The sequence below is a fragment of the Adiantum capillus-veneris genome, chromosome 19 (assembly GCF_014529385.1).
Source record: "Adiantum capillus-veneris isolate H3 chromosome 19, ASM1452938v2, whole genome shotgun sequence".
NCBI lineage: Eukaryota > Viridiplantae > Streptophyta > Polypodiopsida > Polypodiales > Pteridaceae > Adiantum > Adiantum capillus-veneris.
In genome coordinates this window covers 6419629-6445287 of record NC_140949.1, presented here as the reverse complement: position 1 = coordinate 6445287, position 25659 = coordinate 6419629, and the positions used below count along the sequence as shown (strand labels likewise).

Here is a 25659-nt window from a genome sequence, read left to right as displayed (position 1 = left end):
ATCTTAGAATTCATCTTGCAGGACGGGCTCTGTGAAGGGAGTTTGCTATACACAAAGGAGAGCTTTGTTCTGGTAGGAGAAGCAGACACCAAAGGTGTTTGTAGAGGAGATTTCTTATTGCTTCTATACTTCTTCATAGGCTCCGATGGCTCATTTGGTGTAGTTACTGTGGCACCATTTGAAGAGGGTGTACCTTCATGCAAAGAGTGAATAGAGACTCCATAACAAGGCATAGATTTGGTAGCCTCCAACCACTCCAGCAAGTCTTCATCTGACCCATCCGGCGGAGTAGGTTGTTCAAGTTCGGGATTGGACGCCATGGACAGGGAACTATGATGCACCACCGGATCCATTCCACCTTCAAGGCGAATCGGTTGCATTGGGGAGCCAGGGGTTCGTATCCACATTGCATCGTTTCCCCAATCATGTAGTGCTTTCGTGTGTCGTAGCCATGGTCTGCCAATGAGCAATGGGAAGCCGCCTTCTACCTGGGGAAGGCGAACCACCACAAAATCCAAGCTGAATGTGAAATCTTGAACCTGCAGAGGCACCTTTTCTACAATGCCCAAGGGGTAGACAGTCCTCTGGTCGGCCAAAGTCATTGTGAATGGGGCAGGCCTAGTGGGCTGGAGACCCAATGCCAACATAGTGAATTCAGGCATCAGGTTGATACCTGACCCACCATCTACTATGACCCCTGAGAATTCGCGGCTCATAATAGAAACGGTTAGACGCGGACTCCTGTAATCAGTAAGTGAAGCTTCGGGATAGGATATCATGTAGGATTCGGAGGGCTGCACTGGGAGGTGCCTGCCACTAGACCCTGCACCAGGGTACAGAGACTGAATGATGGCAAGGGTGTCACTTCGAAAATTTGCATCAAGTCGAAGCATGTCATACAATGACACTTGCTGAAAGGTATTCTTCAATATAGTCTCTGTTGTAGGTTTTTCTCTTGGGATCAGTGTCTTCTCAGTTTCTTTGATCTTTTGTAAGTCAGCAACTGCTTCTAAGAAAGCCCCATCAATATCGAAAAGCATAGTAAAAGATCCTTTCTTAGCACTAGGGGATGGCATGTCAGCTGCTGGAGGAGGTGTAGACATTGGGGAGGAAAGGGCTGTACCTGCTGGAAGATTGAGGTCGAGGGCTGCCCTCTGAGCTCGTGTGAGGACACCAGCTGGCTCCTCTACCAGCTGCAACTTGTCTTGAGAGGCAATCATATGGGCAGAAAGTGGTGGCTTGGGGTTGGTACTAACTGCTATCAAATTGATCTTGGGAAAGGTGAATTCCGGTTGGCTCTGACTTGGGCTCGCAGAGGTAGAGGCGCGTTGTTTAGGACAATCCTTAGTGTAGTGATCCTGAGCCTCAGGGCAAAGTTGGCACGGAGGAGAGCCTTCTGGCAGAGGGCATTTGCTCTGATAATGCCCATACTCTCCACATCTGTAGCATAAAATGGGCCGATTGGAGGGACGGAACGGCGGACGAGGTGGTTGTTGCATGGAGTTTGAGGGTGACGTGTAGAAGCTCTGAGGGGTTGAGGGAGCATTAGCATGATAAAAATTGGGAGATGCGAAGTTGTTGTGCATACCTTGCATAGGTGTTGTCAGCAGAGGTGGCATAGGGTGTTGATGACCATAGGGTGAAACCATGTTGGATGTAGGTGTCAACCCTTGTTGAAGGTTGGGGGCGAGGCTCTGTTGTAGTTGCCGCATTCCCTTCAGATAATAGCACTCTTTGTCATCATGGCCAGGCTTCTCGCAGAAATGGCAGTAAGCTCGAAGTGGGCAGTCCTGAGAAGGATGCCCTGGAGATCGACATGAGCTACACCATACCATAGCCTTAGTCTCTTGCTGAGACCTGAGCTCTTCTAGCTCTCTTTTAAGTTGATCATAAGCCTCTTGATGTGGGGGCTTCTCCTGTCTAAGAGAGAAGGATCTCTCCTCTTGAAGAGCTCGCTGTAACTTTAGGGCTTCCAGTTCCCTGCGTAAAGAAGATAAAGGATCAGAAGGATTGTCCAAAAACACAGAGGGGGTCTCTATGTGAGGGGGGTTGGTGAACAGCTTCCTAGCCCCCTCTATCCTCGTAGCAGCGGCGATGAATTCCTCCAGAGTGGCGTCGGGTCGGAGGCTCTCCCGGAGTTTTTGTTGAGAGGTTTTGGGAAGCGCCTTCTCCACCCACTTCTTAACCATGAATTCACCGGGTTGCTGGGGAAGCTTGGCAACGAGAGACTTGGTTTTGGTCATAAGCTCTGCAAAAGTCTCCTCTGGTTGGAGCACCATGTTAGCCAACTCATCCAACACTTTCTCTTGGTAGTCGCCCAGCCTAAAAGCTGCACAGAACTGTTGTCTTAAGTCTGCCCAAGTTGAAAAATGATTCTCTGCAAACTGGCTGTACCATTTGTCTGCTAAGCCATCCAAGGTTGATGGAAAAAGTACCAGATAAGCATCTTCCCTGTTCAGACCACGTCCTCTACAGAGAGATACGAACCTCCGTGCATGGTCGTCCGCATCTTCCGAGGAGAGTCCTTTGAAGGTGGGGAACTTGATGTTTACCTTGGCCAACACACTAGCCAACACCTCCATGGCCCCTTGTTGAGCCTGTTGCTCAATAGCCTGCTGTAGCAGAATAGGAGAGATCTTTGCTGGAGAAGGTGATCTAGAAGATGTGGAACCGGATGAAGGAATGGGGGATGTCGTATGTGGAGGTATGGTTGATGAGGTTAATGGACTTCTACTAGATACCACAGGGCGTCTTCTGTTATAGTGCTTCAGAGGGCTCAGTAGTGCGCTTTGACGCTCAACTGACCGCCTTGTATGTGTCATGCAGTGAACAACACAGGTCTAAAACCGAACAAGTGAGGATAGTGACTAGACCACCTGGTCCAGGACCAATGACTAGACCACCTAGCTGGCAGGACGAGGAGGACTGGACCAAGGCGAGGACTAGACCAGGACCAAGGACCAAGGACCAGGGCCAGGACCGAGGACCAAGGACCAGGACGAGGAGGGCTGGACCAGGGCGAGGACTAGACCAGGACCAAGGACCAAGGACCAGGACGAGGAGGGCTGGACCAGGGCGAGGACTAGACGAGGACCAAGGACCAGAGACCAGGGACGAGGAAGGCCTAGACCAGGACGAGCACTCGGTGGACCACTGCGAGAGAGGACCAGACCAACAAGGCGAGAGACTAGACCAGCTAGATTAAGCTGAACCAGACCAAACCAGACCAACAGGCTGCATAGGCGAGGCGAAGAAACCAGCTACTCAACAGAGTGAGACTTCAGTTGAGGTCCCACCGTGATCGCCAAAATGAGAGCACCTGTAGCGCGGATAAATCGTCGTGCTCTCTACAGTGTGGGTGCCCCTCAGTGCAATGTGCGTGACAATCTCACTCAACCAAATGAAAACTCTCTCAGACAGAATGAAACACAGAAATAACGGATAACAACACAGAAACAATGGATAACAACAGAGACACAACAGTGGACCAGAACATGTGGACTCGACTAGCTCAAAGAACCATGTACAGACCCTTGCGTGGCAGCACACTCCGCTCCAGCCCAGGACTCACAGGTACAAATGGGGTGTCGAGGCTCAGATGTGCAGGGATGGTGAAGCAGTGTTCTGTGTAAGACTCTCTAGACGACTACGTACAAGATAATCCCCTGGCCCAGAACGACTACTCATATGTATCACCATAAAGAGCCACCAACGGCTCATAAATGTCAGCCATGTGGTGACATGGCCACGAAGTCCACTAGACCACCGTCGGTAGGTACCCTGTGTAACCGGCCTGTTCGATCCAAAAAGGGCGGTAGACTTTACTTTAAACCTTGATTTAGCTTTCACCCATTATTAGTCGTCTATTTTACCTGTACTTTCAAGACACAACAAAGGGGAGAGGGATACAGGCTGCTAGATTGCACCTGTATGAGTAGACAGACACCAGATTGGCCCCTAACTTAGGCGCCCCTTTCGGTATTTCTTTATTGTTCAAAAGAGGGAATAAACGCTGTGGTTCCTACAAGCTGCCCCGCACAAACTCGGCTGAATTTCCACCGTTCCAGCCCGATTTCGGTAGCATAACTGTACTAGAACCCTTCACGGTCAGTATTCCCACGCATTGACTGACTTTCCCGACGCATACGGGCACTTTGCAAAACCTGGCGAGAATCTGCAGCACGCTGAATTCCCTGTTTTCAGCCCTGAAAATACGCCAGATCGCCTGTACAGCGGTCCCCTTGCGTCCCCGAACGTCCTGGGGGTATTAGGGTCCGTTTAGGGCCAAAACCCTAAACCTGCAAAAATACACAGCAGGCTGTAATTCACTGTTTCGGGCTCCGTTTCGCGTGCCGGTCGCATCCCTAGCAAGTCCTCGAGCTCCCGCACCTGTAGGGCTACTTGCCCTTTGAATCGGACGAGATTTCTGGCGTGAAACCTCTCCGAATTCACCTGTACCTGCGGGGGGATTAGCCGCTAGCTAATCCAGTACCTGTGCAAGAGGCTCTTGCCTCGGCAATCGCGCATGAACCCACACAACTGTACATTGGTCAAATGAAGAGCCCACTAGAGGGGCATAACATACTGCCAAAGGGGAGAGAGAGGGCAGTGCGTAGCGTGCAGGGCATCACTCCTGGCACCGCACTGTGCATAAGAGGGAAAGCAAGCACTCCATAGCTCTTAACCTGTGACAAAAGCTGCAAATGAGCCTCTCCCAGCTTAAAATTCAGCGCCAACTCTCTCTTGCATTAGAAACTGCACCAGAATGTGCCACTTGGCACATTTACAAGCATTTTCCCGTTTCGGGGTTGCCGCCTAAAAATATCCCAACCGGTTGCCCAGTTGACTTCACGGCAGAGTAAGAAAATGTTCCCTTTGTCATTCCGAAGGTAATGACGCCAACACATTTTCAGGTCCCAAAATAGCAGTTCCCTAAATTTTAGGAGATGCTGCCATTGTATCTTTCTAGGTCATCCGACCCTCTTTGTACACTGCGGCCACATCCAAAACTGAAATGTAGCCTCTGTAGCAAAGGATTCCACTTTGGCTAGTCAATGACCCCACTTGGCTAACCATAGTCCTTGTCCAACCTTAGTGCTCTCTTGCCCTCAGGCCTAGACTCCCTCTGGACAGTTCAACACTAGCTATGCAATACAGGGCAGTTAGATTTCCCGAGGGGTGTTTCCAAAAAGTGAAAGTAAATAGATAATAAGAAAGAAATCAACAAAAAGGATAGATAGTAGTCACACGTTGGTGACATACCCCCCTCTTGAAATCTCAAACGTCCTCGTTTGCATCTATGTCGTCCATGCTTACTGTCAACACTGATGTATTCAACACCTGTCGACACATATACGACACATACATGCTCATTGTCAACCCTCGTGTATTCAACACCTTGTTGACTCATGTATTGCTTGCGTGTGAACCCCGTCCCAATGACATAGTGGTAGCTGCGCACTGTGCCATTGCTTTGAGTCACTAACTTTCCAATGACAAAATGGTAGCTGCACATTTTGCCACTGTCTTATAGTACACGTTGGATCCCGTAACACTTTCGAGCATACCCAAACCGACAGTTTAAGAATGCAGTTACACATGTACTCTTTAATAGAAGCAATCACTGTATCCTTGACAAACTGACAAGAAATACTCACTTCTATAGCACTAATCAAACTTTTGGACATTCCATAAGAGCAATTGCCAAACTGACAATCTGTACAGCTCTAACATTCATGTAACAGGTATTTGATTTGAGCTCACTTTAAATACCATGTACATCATTTGTTTCAAAAGCCATTGTCACACTGACAATCCATTTAGCTTTGAAACTCAAGGGGTCAAGGTAGGTTGCAAATCGAAGGCTTCCAGGTAGAGTGATAACACAGTTGGTGACTCTGCAAGTTCACCTTCTTCCATCCACTTAGCATCCATTGGTGGATAGTTTCTGAACTTTACCAAGTAACGCCTAGCAACCTTGCCTTTCACTTTCCTTTCTTTGTGTGCCAAAATCTGTTCAGGGACCAAGATCTCGTCAAGTTCCTCGACTTCCGGCTGATCTTCAGCTGGTATATCATCTGGCACATCACCCACATAGGGTCTGAGAAGACTCACATGAAACGCATTGTGAATCTTCCAACTGTCAGGCAATTTCAGCCTATATGCAACATCACTGATTATGTCGCATACTTGAAAAGGCCCATAGTAACGCATGCTGAGCTTTGGAAAGAGTCTTTCCTTGCCCTTCATCTTCTTTAACCTTGCCTTTTCAAACCGTAGAAGCACCCAATCACCAAGTGAATATACCACTTCACGACGGTGACGATCAGCTGCTTTCTTTTGCTTTGCCTGAGTCCTTTCTAAGGCCACTTTGACCTTCTTGTACATTTCATCCATGTCTTGAACATACTTATCTGCTTCAAATATCTTGTCCTTTGTATGCAGTATGGGAGGAACTTTCTTGCCACCTTCAACTATCTCAAAAGGTGCCTTGCCAGTTGATGAATGCACTGTATTATTGTATGCATACTCCACCAATGGCAAATACTGCTCCCACTTTCCTTTATGTTCTGACACATAGCACTTCAGCAGATCTAGGACAGTAGAATTTGCCTCTTCTGACTGCCCATCTGTTTGAGGATGAAATGACGAAGAGAATTTGAGCGTGGTACCCATATTCTCAAACAAGCCTTTCCAGAACAAACTAGTCATGCGTGGATCACGGTCGCTAATAATCGACTGTGGCATGCCATGATACTTGAAAATATTGCTCATAAACAAGCGTGCCATCTGATCTGGCTTTATCTTCTTCCTGACAGGAATAAAATGAGCCTGTTTGCTGAATCTGCAAATAATGGTCCAAATACCATCATTTCCTGTCTGGGTTCTTGGAAGATCAAAGATAAAATCCATAGCAATACTTTCCCATGGTTTATCTGGAATAGGTAGTGGTTGCAATAACCCTGGTGCCTTTTGCCTGTCAAACTTGACCTTTTGGCATATTAGGCATTCTCGCACAAAGGCATCCACATCCCTTCTCAATGTAGGCCAATAGAAGAATGTCTCAACCGCTTTAACTGTAGCATCGATACCACGATGCCCTGCATACGGTGGGACATGACTCTCTTCCATAACTTTGCGTCGCAATGGCTTTGTGACACACAATCTGCCATGCATCATCATGAACCCGTCTTTAAGAAGATAGTGTTCATGACGTTGTCTATCCATTAGCTGCTCGAAGACCCTTGCAAAATCTTCATCATTTGCATACTGTTCTCTCATATCATCAAGTTCATGATGATAAGGAATCGACACAGCTGAAATTTGTGGCTTCCTTGACAAGGCATCAGCCACAACGTTCTTCTTGCCTTCCACATGCACAATCTGAAAATGGAACATGGACAAGATATTTGCCCATCGCATATGCTTCTCAGATAACTTTGTCTGTGTCAAGAAGTATCGCAAGGTCTGATGGTCCGTTTGGACAACAAAGTCTGCACCTAGCAGGTAGTGTTTCCAACTTAAGAGCGCATGAATCACAGCCAGTAACTCTTTCTCATAGACCTGCATGGTCATCTCTGGCCCTTGCAAAATTCTGCTCTCATAGGCTACTACCCTGCCATCTTGCATTAGCACAGCACCAATGCTACTACCACAGGCATCACATTGGACCACAAATGACTTCCTAAGATCTGGCAACACAATGACTGGATCCGAAGTCATCTTTTCCTTTAAGAGATTAAAAGCTGAAATCTCTTTTTGTGTCCATCTAAAGGTGACTGCCTTCTTTTGAAGAGCATGTAAAGGTGAAGCAATCTCAGCGAAATTTCGGATAAACCTTCTGTAATAGGAGCATAGTCCCAAAAAGCTTCGGACATCATGCACCGTCTTCAAATTTGGCCATGACTTGATCGCTTCAACTTTTGCAGGATCCATTCTGACACCATCCTTTGAGACAATGTGTCCCAGAAAGTGAATCTCTTCCAGAAAAAACTCACTTTTCTTTGCATTGATGAGCAACCTATGACTGCGTAGCTCTTTGAACACAATGGCCAAGTGATGCCTATGCTCCTCTTCATTCTTTGAGTAGACTATCATGTCATCAAAGAATGTACCAACAAACTGCTGGTGTGGACGGAAAATTCTGTCCATCATCCTATTAAACGTAGCAGGAGCATTTGTGAGACCAAAGGGCATCACTAAAAATTCGTAAAGGCCAAACGTTGTTCTAAAAGCAGTCTTGTGCACATCCTCTGATCTAATGCGGATCTGATGATACCCACTCTTTAGATCTATCCTGCTAAACATAGCTGCTCCTTCTAATTTGTCCATAATATCATCAATTCTAGGTATAGGGAACCTATTCTTGATGGTATTCTTGTTCAGTGCACGGTAGTCGATGCACATACGCCATGAGCCATCCTTTTTTTGCACCAACAATACTGGAGAACAAAATGGAGATGAACTGGGCTGAATCAGCCCTTTTTCTAACAGCTCCTGTACGGAGGCTTATTTGGTGGGCTACAGCCTGGCACCAAATCTATCGCATGGTCCTCGGGTCTCTCTGGCGGTAATTGAGACGGTAATGAATCGGAAAAACAGTCACTATACTGTTGTAAAAACATTGACCTTTCTTTATCTAGCACAGATAAATTTGATTCATCACAATCTGACACTTCACGTGCAAAAACCAAGTACGCAGAAAGATGCTTTTTCATTACAGAAGTAATAGCAGAAGCTGATACAGTAGGAATAGACTCCCCTTTAAGCTTTACATCCAGAATGTGAGTCTTTCCCCTGCTCTGTACAGTGATCTTTTTGTTGTAGGCATCCATGATTCCCTGTACACGAAACAACCAAGGAATACCTAACAACACATCACATCCGTCCAGTGGCATGATGTAAAATTCTTCAGCATCTACATAGGACTGGATATGTAGACGCAACTTTCCAATGATGGGTGTCACAGCCTCTGTATGGCCAGGACATGCCAAACCTGCCTCTGCTGTATACCCCATCTCTTCAGGTCTGATTCCCAACTTTGAAGCCAATTCTGGGGAAATGAAGTTGGCTTTGGCACCTGGATCAAAGAAGATAAGCACTGTTTGATCCCTAACCTTTCCCCATGCTCTGCAAAGCTCACTTGCATCTGAATTTGGCTTGTCGCCCACCATATCTGGCACTAGACCAGCCATGGGCTTCTTTCCCTTCCTGTCCTCCTTGTCTTCAGAATCAGCTGGCCTTTTCTTTGTAGGACAGTTGTAAGCAATGTGGCCAGGCTGCTCACATATAAAGCATTTGTTCTCTGTCCTCAGGACCTTCTTTTGCTCTTCTGACTTGCGAGGAAAACGTCTTTTCCATTTCTTTGCTGGTCCTTTTTCTGATTCAGCCGTAGCTTTGTCTTTCCCTGCGTTGGCCGACTCCTAAGTCCCTTTAGGAGCCTCATTGGGAAGGTGCTTCTTGGCTGAATTTTTCTTGCCTGATCCTGCCTTGACGCCAGTGTTAAATTCACAATCTTCTCCCTTGAGCAAACCATTGCCAGTGTTTGCTACCTCGATGAGCTGCGTCAAAGTAGTGACTTTTGTCTTCGTGCAGTATTTTCTCAATCCTTTGGGTAGGCCACAACAGTATTTTTCAATCTGTTCTGTCAATGGCACAAACCTATAGGAAGTTACTGGAAGTAGAGCTTTCCAAAACTTCCGATTGTAATCATCCAGATTTCTGCAAGTGGCAGCATTAAGCTGGTGCCATTCTGTCATGACATCTGCTTCGAAATCATCAGATAACCATGCTGCTGCAAAAATCTGCTTGAAGTAAATCCATGTGGACGGAGCTTGCCCTTGAAGCAATAAAGTTGTCCACCATTGTCCCGCATTCCCTGTCAAGAAAGTGGCTGCCTTGCGGACCTTTGAAGCCTCTGTAAAGTTTCCCCCTGCATAGGCCTTATCAAACTGCTGGAGGAATGAAAGAGCCTTCTTCCTGTCATCAAACCCTGTAAAGGTCGTGAATGACACACCTTTGCCACCTTCTTTGTACGGAGTTGGCCTCTCCAGCGGCGTTAAATTGTCATATGGAAGTGACTGAAACATGGGAACACTATTAAGGTTCATCTGTGTTCCTTGGCCGCTATTAACTTGACCTGGAAATGCCATATTTGGCTGCTGATTTGTAATTCCAGCCATACCAAAACTTGCTTGTGGCATCCCAAATTGTCCCTGAGTGCTTTGAAACCCTGGTTGCATACCCATGACACTGTACATGGGGTTAGGCATCATCGTTTGAGCACCCCCGAACACTGTTCCTGGCGTATAAAAATGATTTCCAGGTGCATGACCAGCCATGCTCTGAAATACCGATCCACCTCCAAAATAGCCAGGGTGTACTGAAGGTGGTGGGAAGACCTGTTGCATAGCCTGTAGGTTGCTTCCCTGCCCATTAGAACCAGCTATAGGCTGCTGAAAGGTGGCGGGCTGAATTGGTACAGCTTGAAAAACTGGCATCTCAGCCACCTGTTCTTGCACCTTAGGCATACGTTGTGGAGACTGCATGTTCTCCGTCAAGTGTACAGGTGTTTCCATTGACTGTGCGGTATGAATCACCTGTGTTCGAGCCTTAACAGGCTTTTGAATATGATCCAGTGACCCAACTTGCTGAGACGGAACAGGAGGTTGCAGAAAGGCTAAAAACCTCGGATTCTGCATTACTTGTGTAAACATAGCCACAGCAGTAACCAACTGGGTCCTGAATATATCATCATCAGTCTGTGGTGGTCTTGAGGACTCACCCACTTCATGTGTCTGTTGACCCTGTGAAGAGGAAACCTCTTCAGTCACATCATCTGGTCTGTCAGCCATAATTACAATTCCCTGTGTCTGGTCTATGATCCCCTGTGTCTTCAAGCCCAAAACTGACCAAGGCTCACTTCTATGGAAAAAAGTGATTTAATCCCGTCGATGGAACCATGTAACCGGCCTGTTCGATCCAAAAAGGGCGGTAGACTTTACTTTAAACCTTGATTTAGCTTTCACCCATTATTAGTCGTCTATTTTACCTGTACTTTCAAGACACAACAAAGGGGAGAGGGATACAGGCTGCTAGATTGCACCTGTATGAGTAGACAGACACCAGATTGGCCCCTAACTTAGGCGCCCCTTTCGGTATTTCTTTATTGTTCAAAAGAGGGAATAAACGCTGTGGTTCCTACAAGCTGCCCCGCACAAACTCGGCTGAATTTCCACCGTTCCAGCCCGATTTCGGCAGCATAACTGTACTAGAACCCTTCACGGTCAGTATTCCCACGCATTGACTGACTTTCCCGACGCATACGGGCACTTTGCAAAACCTGGCGAGAATCTGCAGCACGCTGAATTCCCTGTTTTCAGCCCTGAAAATACGCCAGATCGCCTGTACAGCGGTCCCCTTGCGTCCCCGAACGTCCTGGGGGTATTAGGGTCCGTTTAGGGCCAAAACCCTAAACCTGCAAAAATACACAGCAGGCTGTAATTCACTGTTTCGGGCTCCGTTTCACGTGCCGGTCGCATCCCTAGCAAGTCCTCGAGCTCCCGCACCTGTAGGGCTACTTGCCCTTTGAATCGGACGAGATTTCTGGCGTGAAACCTCTCCGAATTCACCTGTACCTGCGGGGGGATTAGCCGCTAGCTAATCCAGTACCTGTGCAAGAGGCTCTTGCCTCGGCAATCGCGCATGAACCCACACAACTGTACATTGGTCAAATGAAGAGCCCACTAGAGGGGCATAACATACTGCCAAAGGGGAGAGAGAGGGCAGTGCGTAGCGTGCAGGGCATCACTCCTGGCACCGCACTGTGCATAAGAGGGAAAGCAAGCACTCCATAGCTCTTAACCTGTGACAAAAGCTGCAAATGAGCCTCTCCCAGCTTAAAATTCAGCGCCAACTCTCTCTTGCATTAGAAACTGCACCAGAATGTGCCACTTGGCACATTTACAAGCATTTTCCCGTTTCGGGGTTGCCGCCTAAAAATATCCCAACCGGTTGCCCAGTTGACTTCACGGCAGAGTAAGAAAATGTTCCCTTTGTCATTCCGAAGGTAATGACGCCAACACATTTTCAGGTCCCAAAATAGCAGTTCCCTAAATTTTAGGAGATGCTGCCATTGTATCTTTCTAGGTCATCCGACCCTCTTTGTACACTGCGGCCACATCCAAAACTGAAATGTAGCCTCTGTAGCAAAGGATTCCACTTTGGCTAGTCAATGACCCCACTTGGCTAACCATAGTCCTTGTCCAACCTTAGTGCTCTCTTGCCCTCAGGCCTGGACTCCCTCTGGACAGTTCCACACTAGCTATGCAATACAGGGCAGTTAGATTTCCCGAGGGGTGTTTCCAAAAAGTGAAAGTAAATAGATAATAAGAAAGAAATCAACAAAAAGGATAGATAGTAGTCACACGTTGGTGACACCCTGCCACGTGTCGCTCCCAGACTAGAGGGTCCGTCCAGTGTGAACCAGGACCAAGTGTAACCAACTGTCCAACTGTCTGTCCTGTGAAGTGACACTGTAGCCCTGCTACACTACAGAAGATTAATTCGCAACTTTGCAGAGATTGCTTCACCTTTACATGCTTTGCAAAAGAAAGAGGTCACTTTCAGATGGACCCAAAAAGAGATTTTAGCTTTTAATCTCTTAAAGGAAAAGATGACTTCAGATCCAGTCATTGTTCCAGATCTCAAGAAGTCATTTGTGGTCCAGTGTGAGGCTTGTGGCAGTAGCACTGGTACAGTGCTAATGTAAGATGGCACGGTAGTAGCCAATGAGAGCAGAATCTTGCAAGGGCTAGAGATCACCATGCAGGTCTATGAAAAAGAGTTATTGGCTGTGATTCATGCGCTCTTTGAAAACACTACTTGCTAATTGCTTATATTGTTGTCCAAACGGATCATTAGACCTTCGATACTTTCTGACACAGTCAAAGCTATTGGAAAAGCATATGCGATGGGCAAAGATTCTTTCCATGTTTCACTTCCAGATTGTGCATGTGGAAGGCAAGAAGAATGTTGTGGCTGATGCGTTATCAAGAAAGCCACAAATTTCAGCTGTGTCGATTCCTTATCATCATGATCTTGATGACATGAAGGAACAGTATGCGAGTGACGAAGATTTTGCAAGGATCTTTGAACGGTTACAGGAAGGACAACGTCATGAGCACTACCTCCTCAGAGATGGTTTTATGATGATGCATGGCAGACTTTGTGTCACTAGGCCATTGCGACATAAGGTCATGGTAGAGAGTCATGTCCCACCGTATGCAGGGCATTGTGGTATAGATGCTATAGCGAAAGCGGTTGAGACATTCTTTTATTGGCCTACCTTGAGGAGAGATGTGGATGCCTTTGTGCGAGTATGTGTGATTTGCCAAAAGGTCAAGTTTGACAGGCAAAAGGCACCAGGGTTGTTACAGCCATTGCCGATTCTAGATAAACCATGGGAAAGCATAGCGATGGATTTTATCTTTGATCTTCCAAGAACACAGACAGCGAATGATGGAATCTGGACCATTATTTCATAGTTACATGGGACGGCGGGTCAGGGTCGGGAACAGGGACGGGAACGGAGACGGGACGGCAAAAATAAAAAAAATTAAAAAAAATTTGGCATTTTTTGACCTATACACATGCCACACACATAGAGCATCACTTTGACCACAAATTTACACTAAATAGACCAAAGAACATGAGTCATATAGACGCAAATGTGCTAATAAAACATCGAGAAATGAGGACCCAAAGGGTGGCTTTTATAGCCATTGGGGTGCTTTGAAGTTCAAACATATGGCTATTGGGGAGAAACTAGCCTCTAGAAATGATCAGGTTTTCAAATTTTAAAAAAAGTCCCCTGCCGTCCTCGGGACGTTTTGCCTGCGTTCCCACTTGGCAGCTCTTTTTCCGTCCGTCCCCACCCGTCCCCGTCCCGGAAACGGGCGTCCCCCGTCCCTAGGGTCCGTCCCCTCCATCCCCTGTTACTTTGCATTATTTGCAGATTCAACAAGCAAGCTCATTTCATTCCTGTTAGGAAGAAGATAAAACTAGATCAAATGGCACGTCTCTTTATGTGCAATGTCTTTAAGTACCATGGTATGCCACAGTCGATTGTCAGTGACCGTGATCCACGGATGACAAGTCTATTCTGGAGAGGCATATTTGAGAATATGGGCACTACGCTTAAGTTCTCATCGTCATTTCATCCACAGAAAGATGGGCAGTCAGAGGAGGAAAATTCTACTGTCTTGGATCTGCTTAAGTGTTATGTGTCAGAACACAAGGCGAAGTGGGAGCAGTATTTGCCGTTGGTTGAGTATGCGTACAATAATACAGTGCATTCTTCAACAGGCAAAGCACCTTTTGAAATTGTCGAAGGTCATGTGAAAGTTCCTCCCATTTTGCATACCAAGGAAAAGATCTTTCAGGAAGATCAATATGTACAGAATATGAATGAAATGTACTAGAAGATAAAGCATGCCCTTGAAAGGACACAAGCAAAGCAAAAGGAAGCTGCTGATCTCCACCGTCGTGAATTGCTGTTTTCACTTGGTGATTGGGTACTGTTGCAGTTTGAAAAGGCATGCTTAAAGAAGCGAAAAGGTAAAGAAAGTCTCTTTACAAAGCTTAGTATGCGTTACTATGGGCCTTTTCAAGTAACAAAGAAGATCAGTGACGTCTTATAGGCTGAAATTGCCTGAGAACTGGAAGATTCACAATGCTTTTTATGTGTCTTCTCAGACCATTTATTGGTGATGTGGAGAGGATATTGAAGAGCTTGATGAAATTTTGTTCCCAGAACAGATCATGGCACACAAGGAAAGAAAAGTCAAAAACAAGGTTACAAAGCGATATTTGGTGAAGTTCAAGAACTATCCACCTATGGATGCAAAGTGGATGGAAGAGAGTGAATTGTTGGAGTCACCAAATGTATTGCAGCTTTACCTTGACGCCTTTGGTTTACCACCTACGTATTCTCCAACTCAACTAGAGCAAAGGTCAAAAGGAAAGAGACTTGCGCTAGAGGGGGGTGATCCGGGAGCTAGCACTTCTCATGTATCTATGGATTTAGTGCAATAGAAGTGTACCCTGCTTGGCAATTGCCCTTGGGAAATAAAAGTTTTGTCCAAAAGTTTGTTCAGTGCTATGGAAGTAAGTATGTCCAGTTAGTTGTCAAGAGTACAGTTATTGCTTCTAATGAGTACATGCTGACGCATTTTTAAACTGCTGGTTTATTATGCTTGAAAGGATTCGAAGTGTACTAAAAGTTATGGACTCTATTAAAGCCAGTGGCACAGTGTGAAAGCTATCCACTATGTCAATGGAACAGTCTCACAGGTAGACCATACATGAGCTAACAAGTGTTGAATACACAAGAGTATTAACTATGAGCATGTTTGACTCGTACGCATGTCGACAAAGTGTGCACACGAAAAGGTTGACAGCCGTAATACGTGTGTCGACAAAGTGCTGTACACACTAAAGGGTTGACATTCATGCAAATGAGGACGTTCTCGATTTCAAGAGGGGGGTATGTCACGAGTCTGTGGCAACTTTACTTGTTGATTTCTTGTTGGGGGAATTTTATTTGACTTGTTTTAAAGCACCCCTCTGGAAATGCCAATGCCCGAGTTGCATGGTATGAGGCGGACAATGAGAGTTTAGGCCGGACGGCCAGTGAGCACTAAAGTTGGACAAATGGACTAAGGTTAGCCACGGTGGGGCTACAAATGTAAATCACCTGATAGCTGGCCTACATTGCATTTTTGGATGTGGTCCAGTGGTGTTGATGGTCAGATGACCAGTGTGAGTGCCATGGAAGCATCTCCTAAAATTTAGGGAACTGCTATTTTGGACCTAAAAATGTGTTCGCGTCATTAGCTCTGGAATGACAAGGGGAACATTTTATTGCCCTGCTGCCAAGTCAATTGATGCACAAGTTGAGATATTTTTAGCCAAGTTGGCCAAAGTCGGAAACTAGGTGAGGTGTCACTGTGTGAGCGATTTGCCATGTTTGGGAGAGATGGGGCGAGCCTACAAGAGAAAGGGGGTGCAATTTTCAGCAGCTAAGTGGATTGCAGTAGGTACAAGAGCTATGGAATGCTTGCTTACCCTCTTATGGACAGTGTGGTGCCAGGAGTGATGCCCTGCACGCTACGCACTGCTCTCTCTCTCCCCTACGAGCAGTCATGTTATGCCCCTCAAGTGGGCTTCTCATTTGACCAATGTACAGCTGTGGAGATTTAGGCTTCTGTGCCGAGGCAAGAGCCTGTCTGAACAGGAACGGTTGTAGCTAATTGCTACACCAAAGCAGACACCGGTGAGGGTGATAACCTCACCACACAGGTGCGTTTTCAGTGCTGTGTACACACTGAATTTGGACTGTTTTGCAGACGCCATGATGTCGGGAGCATTGGGAACAGTGCCCCACTTCTAGAAGACAGTTTGGGGGCTGTTTAAGGCTGAAAACGGAGAGAAGACCAGTAATTACAGCACACTGTAATTACTGTTTTTGTGCAGGGAACACGGGGTTTATGCTATTGGAAACGAGTCAGAGCTTGGGAAATTGTCCAAGGCAAGCTTTGGGGTCGTTATGCTGCCAATATTCTGCCTGCACAGGTACCATCTTGCTGGATACACGTAAAGGTCTCAAGGACTCTGGTTTTTGTAGTCTATTCCTCATTCGTGAAAGATAATAAAGAAATACCGAAAGGGGCGCCAATTTTGGGGCCCTACAGGTTGTCGGCGTCTGCTCGGAGCATTCTGGCTTCCGAGCAGTGTGTGTGCATAAGTGTTAATTCTCGTCGTCGCAGGTTCTCTTTGCAAAGTGCTTTGTATGTGTGTCTAAAGTAAAGTAAAGAATTTCGGGTGAAAGCCAAAGTCCACCGCCCTATGGGCCGGTTTTAGGACTCTCCTGCTCACAGAGTGGCCTATGGACTTGCTCAGCTTAGTCGTCTATTAGTTCAGGAGTCCATGGCCCGCTTGGCTTCAGCCAGAGAGGAAGAGCAGCGGTTCGACGGGGCGTTGCTTCCTTGCAGAGGATGCAGGAGCAGCATCCAAACAGTCCTTGGTTGGAGAGTTGCAGCAGGCTCGCCAGGAGCTTACCGACAAAGAGGAGAGGCGCCATGAGTTTGCTTTCCATCAACGGACATCTCAATGGACCTAGGTTGGTGACAGAGTGACAGGGGCTTTCTTTGAGACAGTGGACTCCGATATACGCATGCCATGGGTCAGCCAGTTAAGAAGGCCAGACTGGTCAATTGCTTCAGAGCCAGAGGACATGGGAGTAGTTTCTACTAACTTTTACCGCGACCTGCTGTCAGCAGAGCCTCAGCTAGAGCGTCAGGATGCATGCAGAGAGCAGGTTTGGACAGAGATGCCTTGTCTTGTGACTGAGGAGATGCGCCGGAGGCTTGCACTGCCTCTTCAGCTAGACGAGCTCCATGCAGCCCTCAAAGCACTTCCCCGTGGTAGCTGTCCAGGTGAGGATGGTTTGACTCCCAGCTTTTTCTTAGAGTATTGGGACTTACTTGGTTCAGATCTCTGTAGTGCTTTTCAGTACATCCTGGACACAGAAGAGATGCCTGAGAGCATGAGTGAGGGTCTGATTTACCTCATTCCCAAGGAGGGTGGCTCCTTGGATGAGATTCGACAGTGGCAGCCCATCACCATCCTCAACTCAGCCTACAAAATTCTTGCCAAGGTTCTGAGTTTGAGGATTCAACCGCTTCTAGAGAGCATTATACATGGGACACAGACAGGTCTTGTCAAGGAGCATAGTATCCTTGACAACATCGTTACGTTTTGGGAGGCGTCTGCCCTCGCTTGCCTCCGTGCTGAGGATCTGGTGATACTTCTTCTCGATTTTTAGAAGGCCTATGATAGAGTTGAGTGGCACTTTTTGGCACTCTACGCAAGATGGGCTTCTCTGATGCCTGGATCAGAGGTGTGTCATCTCTTTACAGACGAGCACACAGTCAGGTACTGTTGGCAGGTGGTACAGGAGATCGCTTCACGCTCAGACGTTTGGTCAGACTGGGCTGCCCTCTTTTCCCCTTCCTCTTTCTGTTCTATGCTGAGGCAATGAGCAGATTTTTGGTTTCAAAGGAGGTTGTTCTACGTGGCTTAGCGCTCCCTATTCGGGGCGGCAAGCTACTGGATGCCGAGTTTGCAGACGACTCAGCTTTGTTCTTGGAGGGCCAGGAGGCCAACCTTCACAGGTGTGAGCAGGCTCTTGAGACCTTTTGTTGTGCATCGGGCGCACTGATCAACTGGAGAAAGACAGTGGCTTTCTCGGTTGGTAGTGCTTCTATGCCGGATTCGTTGCCAGGTGAGGGTTTCAAATGGATTCCTCCAGGGATTACAATTCGATACTTGGGCTTCCAGGTTAGTTTGGACTTGTCTCCTGAGAAGCATATTGCTCCCCTCCTCCTATCCATAAGGAGGAAGCTGTAACACTGGAGCTCCGCACGACTTTCTCTGGCAGGCAGAGTTGTAGTGGCCAACCAGGTGTTGTTGGCTATTATGTGCATTGTGGTACATCACAACTTCTTGTATCTTTTCGAGTTCCTGCATCAGCCAGGTATTTCCTATGGTCAAGGCGCGACACTCAGATAGCCCAGGCCAAAGTGGCTTGGCAAGTCATGATTCATCACTCTTCCTTGTTCTTGGGGGGGGGTTGGGGATCATAGACCCAGCACAGCAGAGTAGAGCCCTCCTTGGGAAATTTTTTGTCAGAGGAGTCCTGGAAGGAGTTTTTGCTTCAGCGGCTTAGTGCTAGAGTGCCCCAGGCTGGAGGCCCTTGGAGGCGTTCGACCAGATAGATTATCCAGAGATGCGCAGAGTTGGCCTAAGCTGGAGACTGGAGGACCGTTTTGCTTTGAGTCTGCTTCGCTCCTGGGAGCAGTTGAGGAGAGGCCTAGAGCAGCACCAGCCTACTTGCACGGAGGAGCGTCTGTGACAGTCCCTTGTTTGGAACCCCATGGTTAGCACTCACAAAGGCCACTTGGTTGGTAGTAGGCCTCATGTTTCTTGGGGTCCCATGGCGGAGGGTCTAGCACACACCTTAGGTGATTGGCTACAATTCTCAGGCTTGTTAGAGGAGCTTCAGAGCATTTAGCTACATGGCATGAGAGGGGTGCAGAGCATGTGTCAGGACATCACAGAGGTAGTATCAGCTGAGTGGCTCACACCTCTCGAGTCAGCAGCGCCCAAATGGATGGGGGCCTTCACGTGACTGGAGGTCCTCATCGCAATTTGGGCTTGTTCAGAGACTGTACCTTCCCTGTTTTTCGAGCTACAGGGTGAGGGTCGTTTACACCGAGTTTCAGCTAAGGCCCCACAAGCTGCAGAGTGCTGTTTTTAGAGGATCCGAGTTGTGGGCATCTGTGGGAGGACTTGTGTCATCGATCCTGACCCAGCAGCTCTTGAGAATGGCCACTGGAGGCTGTGGGCTTGGGAGAGCTGTCCACTGGCACGTGTGTAGTAGGATCCCGGAGAGTGGTTTTGGCGGGACCCTTTCGCCTCAGCCGACCATCCAGGTGTCCCGTTCTTTCAGTACACTGTTTGACTGGGACGTGACATACTGGCAGGACGGAGAGAGGCTCGTCCTACTGCAACACCTCATTGGCAGGAGGAGATCTCACAACTGAGTTCTTGTTAGCTTTGTAGGCGACGTTGTGGGACGCCAAACAGCCGCGGCAAGTCACTTTGTTCCAGTGGCTGGTTGCACATAGAGCTACAATAGTGGGGAGCTGGCTTGCACATAGTGGTCTCTCGGCAGCATGCACAACTTGTGGCCACCCTGTGGAGAGTTAGCGTCATTGTCTTTGGGACTGTCCAAAGGCACAACAGGTTTGGCTTCGTGTCCTTCGGCTGATGCCAGCTTTTTCCACAGCACAACAATACACTTGGGGGGCAGCTACTTGGTCAACTCTCACGGGCCCAGCACTACAATTTGAGCTATCCTCCACCAGCAGGATGGTAGTGATCCAGGGGGTCGACCTACACTCCAGCCTGCTAGAGAGCTTACTCCACAAGAGTGGTGCATTGAGAGAGAGGAGTATTGGGAGCTCATGTGCAGCCTGACACTCTGGTTCATCTGGCGGGCCTGCTGCTTCCGCATCTTCGAGACTCGCCCTGTACCACCGGCAGAGACAGTTCGAGATCTTTGGCTAGAGTTGATCCATACTCTCAGGGGACAGTTCGATAGACTCCAGGGCAGCTCCCACCACATATGGGAGCATGGAGAGGCTTTCCTTCGACTGTGGCACCCTGAGCCTTTCTTCACCATGGTCCAGGGTGGGCTCAGATGGCACTATCGTCCACCCGTGTGGCGCTTCCCTTATCCTATCCCCTGATTTAGCCTCATTGTACATATGCTGTTTTTTCATTGGGAGAGTCTCCCCTTATGATTGCTGTTGCCCTCTCTAGTAGAGGTGGTTATAGCCCTATGGGCAGTTTCGTTAACTAATAGAAGGATCTTTTTTTCAAAAAAAACAAAGCATAGAAAGTGCTACATGTCACTATGCTAATCAATCATGTCACCTAACCGATCTTGTTACCAACGTCACAGAAGCTTCAAGTCCTAGAGTCCCATCAATACACACAACACGCTTTGGATCAAGAGTACGAAACAGGTCTTTAGTGTTATAAGGGTTACCTGGGATGTGGAAGAGACTAGCACTAGATAGATGTGATGGTGTCTTTTGCTATTTTTTCCTTACTGTCCAACCTTCTGGCTTTGGTTGCTAATTCCCAATCAGGTTATAGAAAAGGTTTTTCAGTTCATCGTAATGTGATGCCTCTGAAATCTGCAACTGAAAGCAATCTCATTTGTGTTCTCATGACTGTTTATTAATCTTCTCGTGTGTGTTTACTGAGGATTTCTGGAGTGAGTAATGTGAGGGCATTCTTGTTCAAAGATGAATGTAATAATTTCTTGTTTTCGTTATAAAAGTCACGCTTTTTAGCTTTTGTGGTACTGCAGTGTTGCCCTTATTGTAGACAGTAAAGAACTTTGGGATAAACTGCTACCTTCTTTCAATGCATTGCAAGCTCCAAAGTTTGTAGTTCTTCTATGGTGTGAAAATTTCTTTTCCGGTGATGTTGGCTCTCCATTCCCAATCCATACATATGAAGAATTTCTGTCTATCGGTCAGCAAGCAAAGGCTACCTGCACTGCTGCAAATGAAGGTGGTACGTGCACTGTCTCCATGGAAGTACTCCTGAGATTATTAACATCAGCATTGGGCTCTGATGATGGTAGTGGGGATGTTGTAGTATTTAGTCAATATTATGCATGATGGAGCTGATATTGTTTTGTGGATGACTACTATGAGTTAAAAACTTGCACTTTATTTTAAATGTGAATTTGGGCTTTCCTGAATTCATGGGTGATATCATCAAGAAATTTCCTTCTCTTGCAGTTCAAGAAACTCAATATCTTGAGATACAACCAGATGATGTAGCTACAATTGTTTATACCAGTGGTACTACGGGAAATCCTAAAGGGGTAATGCTTACTCATTCAAACTTACTTCATCAGGTAACAACTCATTAGTATAGTATTTGTGAATTGTTCGGAGTTGTTCTTTTCTATGAAGGAAGTTTTAATTTGACATGATGGTTGTAGGTTGTTCATCTATGGGAGGTTGTGCAACCTGATCCTGGGGATCGATTTCTCAGTCTTTTGCCACCATGGCATGCATATGAACGGTCGGTAGAGTATTTCTCTTTATCACGTGGAAGTGAGCAAGTATATACAAATATCAAGTGCTTGAAGGTGATTCCTCATACAAGTGCTGTTTCTAGCTTCCTGATTGCGTTGTAAGATTGATTCTCCTATAATACATGGCATAAATAGTCAGATGTCTTGCCTGCTGCATAACACAAAGATCATGTGCAAGCTGGCTCCTCTTTAATGCCCAAAGAATATCATCAGGCTTATGCTGGGGTTTCAAACAATCAGATTATTGTGATGCTGACAAGCTGCCACTTTCTGTTGTTAAGAGAGATATCAAAGGAAAATTCATTGTTGTGGAAATTATTGGAAGGGGAATATTTCCTGCCTTAACTTATTGTATGCACTGAATATTTCTGGAAAAGGTAGTGCCCTTTAGCTGTATCTTAATGTATCTAGAGACCACAGTCCGCTTTGTGGGCCATGCATTTTATGGAATATTTTAATGTATTTTTTAAATGCATGAAGCAACATTTCCTCGCTTTCTCACTCATGAGCCCTTAGAGAGTGTGCATATCACTTGAGGCTTCAAACCTCTGGAATTGGCTCGATTCTGGTGAGTGAGTTTACTGAAGTGTGTGCATCACGGTGTAAAGCCCCTGGGAAAGAAATCCCCATCTCTTGCTTATTGTTTGTTTATCAAATTTGCTCACTGATTGTGGACTCTTTTGGCAGCAGAATGTTAGGAGTTATGACCCTTGAGATGCTTATTGTTGCGTAAGTTACCTTGCATTCACCTTTGACTTTATAGGTGTTTCTTGTTCTTGGAGAACATAATAAACTTGTGCCAAAATCTTGCGCAACTGACTTCATAGTTATCAGTCAATGTCAATATATGTGACAGACGATGTCGTCATCAAGGGACAAAACAATTCACAGAAATTATTCATTCAGGTGTGATTAGATTTTGTTTTTGGAGAGAGATATATATCATCAAAACACATCATGTCCTTAAAAAAAATCTACAAGCTCCCACGTGGATGCCTACCTCCAAAGTATCCCTTCCTCTCCCATTCTTTTGCATGCGTGGACGTGGTAGTGAAGTACATTACTTATGAGATATGAAAACAACAATGCTAGTCTCTTGCATCCTAAACAAACTTTGACGCATCATTGTGCACATGGAACATTCATTCCTATCGGTGCGATAGCAAGCACTTTCTTATCTGGGTCTGGAGCCATAATATGTACTTCCCCTTATAGCCTGTCAGGCCCTGTAAGCGTATGAAGAGGGCGCCATGGTTCCTCTATGCCTCGTCCCCTGAGCTCTGATCGCGTCTCCTCCCTACTGGCCACCTCCCATCTATATCTACTAATATGTGGTAAACTCTATCCAGGTGCTTGATGCGTCTCTGAGTAAAATACAATGTCCCTTCTAATGAAACTGTCCTCAAAGGCTCCTACATCCAATCTTTGCTCTTCCTCCAATGTCATCCTAATAATAGCTGGGGTGGGCGTAGGCTTCTTAGCCTTCTCTTTCTTGGCCACTTCAATCCACTTTTCGGCCTCCTATCTTGCCTCTTGCTTGAGGTTCTTCTTTACATCTTCGACCCATTCGTTCTTCACATCGAGTTTCTTTTCAATGCTCCCTGCTATCTTCTTGGTGAGCTCATCTTTAATAGCTTCCTTGTAGGTGAGTATCTTGTCAAAGTGGACGATGCAAAAGCATAGAGCAATGGGGAGAATACGAGAGAGAGAGAGAGAGAGAGAGAGAGAGAGAGAGAGAGAGAGAGAGAGAGAGAGAAATGAAATGAAATGTTATATTAACGTCTTCAAAAGGCCAAAATGACCTATGAGACCAATCAGTTACAAAATAGTGAATCTAATACCATGTCTGGGTACAAAAGAACTAGAAAAGAACTAGAAGTGGAACAAAATACTACTACTACTACTACAATCTAAAACTACGTGGGTGTAGCAGCTGATACAATAGGTACCCGGTAAACTGGATGTAACAGTGTGTGAAACAAAGATGGAAGAAATGGTGAGGATCCATCCTTATCTGCACTCTGGATGTCGAGAGAGTATGGCTCGAATCTTCTGTTGTAGTCTCCGTCGATGCTGTGTAGCTCCTCTCCTCAGTCGCGGTCGTCTGTATCTCTGTAGCTCCAATGCTCGGTCGATGAGAGTGCCAGTAGTGGTCGAATGAGTGTGGGACGAGCTCTGCAGTGGTGGCTGCTCCTCTGGCTGTCCCATATCTAGTGAAAAGAAATCTGTAATGTGTCTCTGGGACTGCCTCTCTCTAGCTCTCCCCAGTAAAGTGTCTCTATACCTGTGTAACTCAAGTAGATATAGTCCAAGACATCTCTGATCCTCATAACTCATGATCCTAGATAGAGGACCAAAACCCTCTCTGAATAAGCAGTGGAAACGCCCCCGTATCTCATAGAACACTGTGCAATGACATATGTAGTGCAACTCTGTCTCTGGCTCTCTCTGGCATAATCGGCATATCCTGCTGTCTGCTGGTATCCCTCTGAATCTACCAGTCTCAATCTCGAGCTGATGTGAGGATGTGCGTATCTGACCAATGGCACAACGCAAACCATGAGACATATGTGTGTCCATGTAGCTGGGTCGAATCACAAACCCATCTCCTGTGAGGTGGAGAAGATGCTCTCTATAGAAAGCCATCTTCGTGCTCAACTCCTGAGGCGGCTCTATCCATGTCCTCCTGGTGTCGAGCTGGATCAGGTCCTGACGAATGAGTCTAGTGATCTCCACCCGTGTAAGAGACAGCGAGGGTGCCTGAAGAGAATACTGGAAAGGGGGCAACCTGTCCATGGTGAAGCCATGCGTCTGAAACCATGAAGTCATCTGAGAGAGAGAGAGAGAGAGAGAGAGAGAGAGAGAGAAATAAAATGAAATGTTATATTAACGTCCTCAAAAGGCCAGAGTGACCTATAAGACCAAACTGATACAAAAGTGGTGAGTCTGTTACAATGTCTGAAAAGTGTGAGTGTGAAAATAAATGCGAAAAACTAAATACAAAGTATTAGATAAACTTCTTAGGAGCATTCTGGGTGTCTGGCTAGAATGCTTCTAATCCTTTGTTGTAGTCTATCTCGGTCGTGGTCGTCTCGATTTCCTAAGCTCAATCGCCCTGTCAATGAGGGTGCCTTTGGTATGAATGTGGGTACTCCTTTGTGCTCGCTGCTGGCCTCTTGCTTCTCCTTCCATTCATGCTTCTCTCGATCCAAAGAAATCTGTGATCTGCCTCTGAGGCTGTAGTGCTCTTTGTCTTCTCATTAGATTATCCCTGTGCCGATGTAGTTCTAGTAGGTACAGGCCTAAGCACCTTTGATCTTGGTATTGCATGACTCTATCTAGAGGTCCAAAGCCTTCTTTAAATAGGCAATGGAAATGCCCACGTATCTCATAGTATACGGTGCAGTGGCATATGTAGTGTAATTCTGTCTCCGGCTCCATTCTGCATAACTTGCAAATTCTGCTCTCAGGTGGGATTCCCCTAAATCTGCCAAATTCAATTTCCAGCTGGTGTGAGGATGTACGAATCTGACCAATAGCACATCTCAAACCATGAGACAGGTGGGTATCCATGTAGCTCAGGCGAATCACAAAACCATCTTCAGGTAGCTGTAGGAATTTTTCTTTGTAGTCGGCCATCTTCGTGCCCAATTCTTGTGTAGGGTCTACCCATGTCCTCTTAGTGTCCAACTGTATAAGATCCTGGCGGATGATTTTATTAATCTCCGTTCGTGTGATTGCCAGTGATGGAGCCTCAAGAGAGTATTGGAAGGGGGGTAATCTTTCCATACTGAACCCGTGTCTCTGAAACCACGAGGACAGTTGCGCATACCAGCATGATGTATCGATATCCTTGCATTTCTAACTGTCGAGAGGATTCGAGGGCCAATCTAGTATATCGGCAATTATTTGTATCC

At 46.5% G+C, this 25659-nt stretch overlaps 1 protein-coding gene across 5 annotated transcripts in view; it reads left to right on the top strand.

The window, feature by feature from the left end:
- LOC147433502 (putative acyl-activating enzyme 16, chloroplastic) overlaps positions 1-25659 on the top strand; it is a 210340-nt gene that overhangs the window by 128270 nt on the left and 56411 nt on the right. For all 5 annotated transcript variants that reach the window (XR_015185273.1, XR_015185272.1, XM_086490188.1 and 2 more), the window contains exons 5-7: positions 21002-21210; positions 21441-21559; positions 21647-21796. Coding sequence is in view for 3 of the 5 variants with exons in the window: in XM_086490188.1 (XP_086346314.1) it covers positions 21002-21210; positions 21441-21559; positions 21647-21796 (478 nt within the window). In the remaining 2 variants the exon portion in view is untranslated. The remainder of the gene's footprint in view (positions 1-21001; positions 21211-21440; positions 21560-21646; positions 21797-25659) is intronic.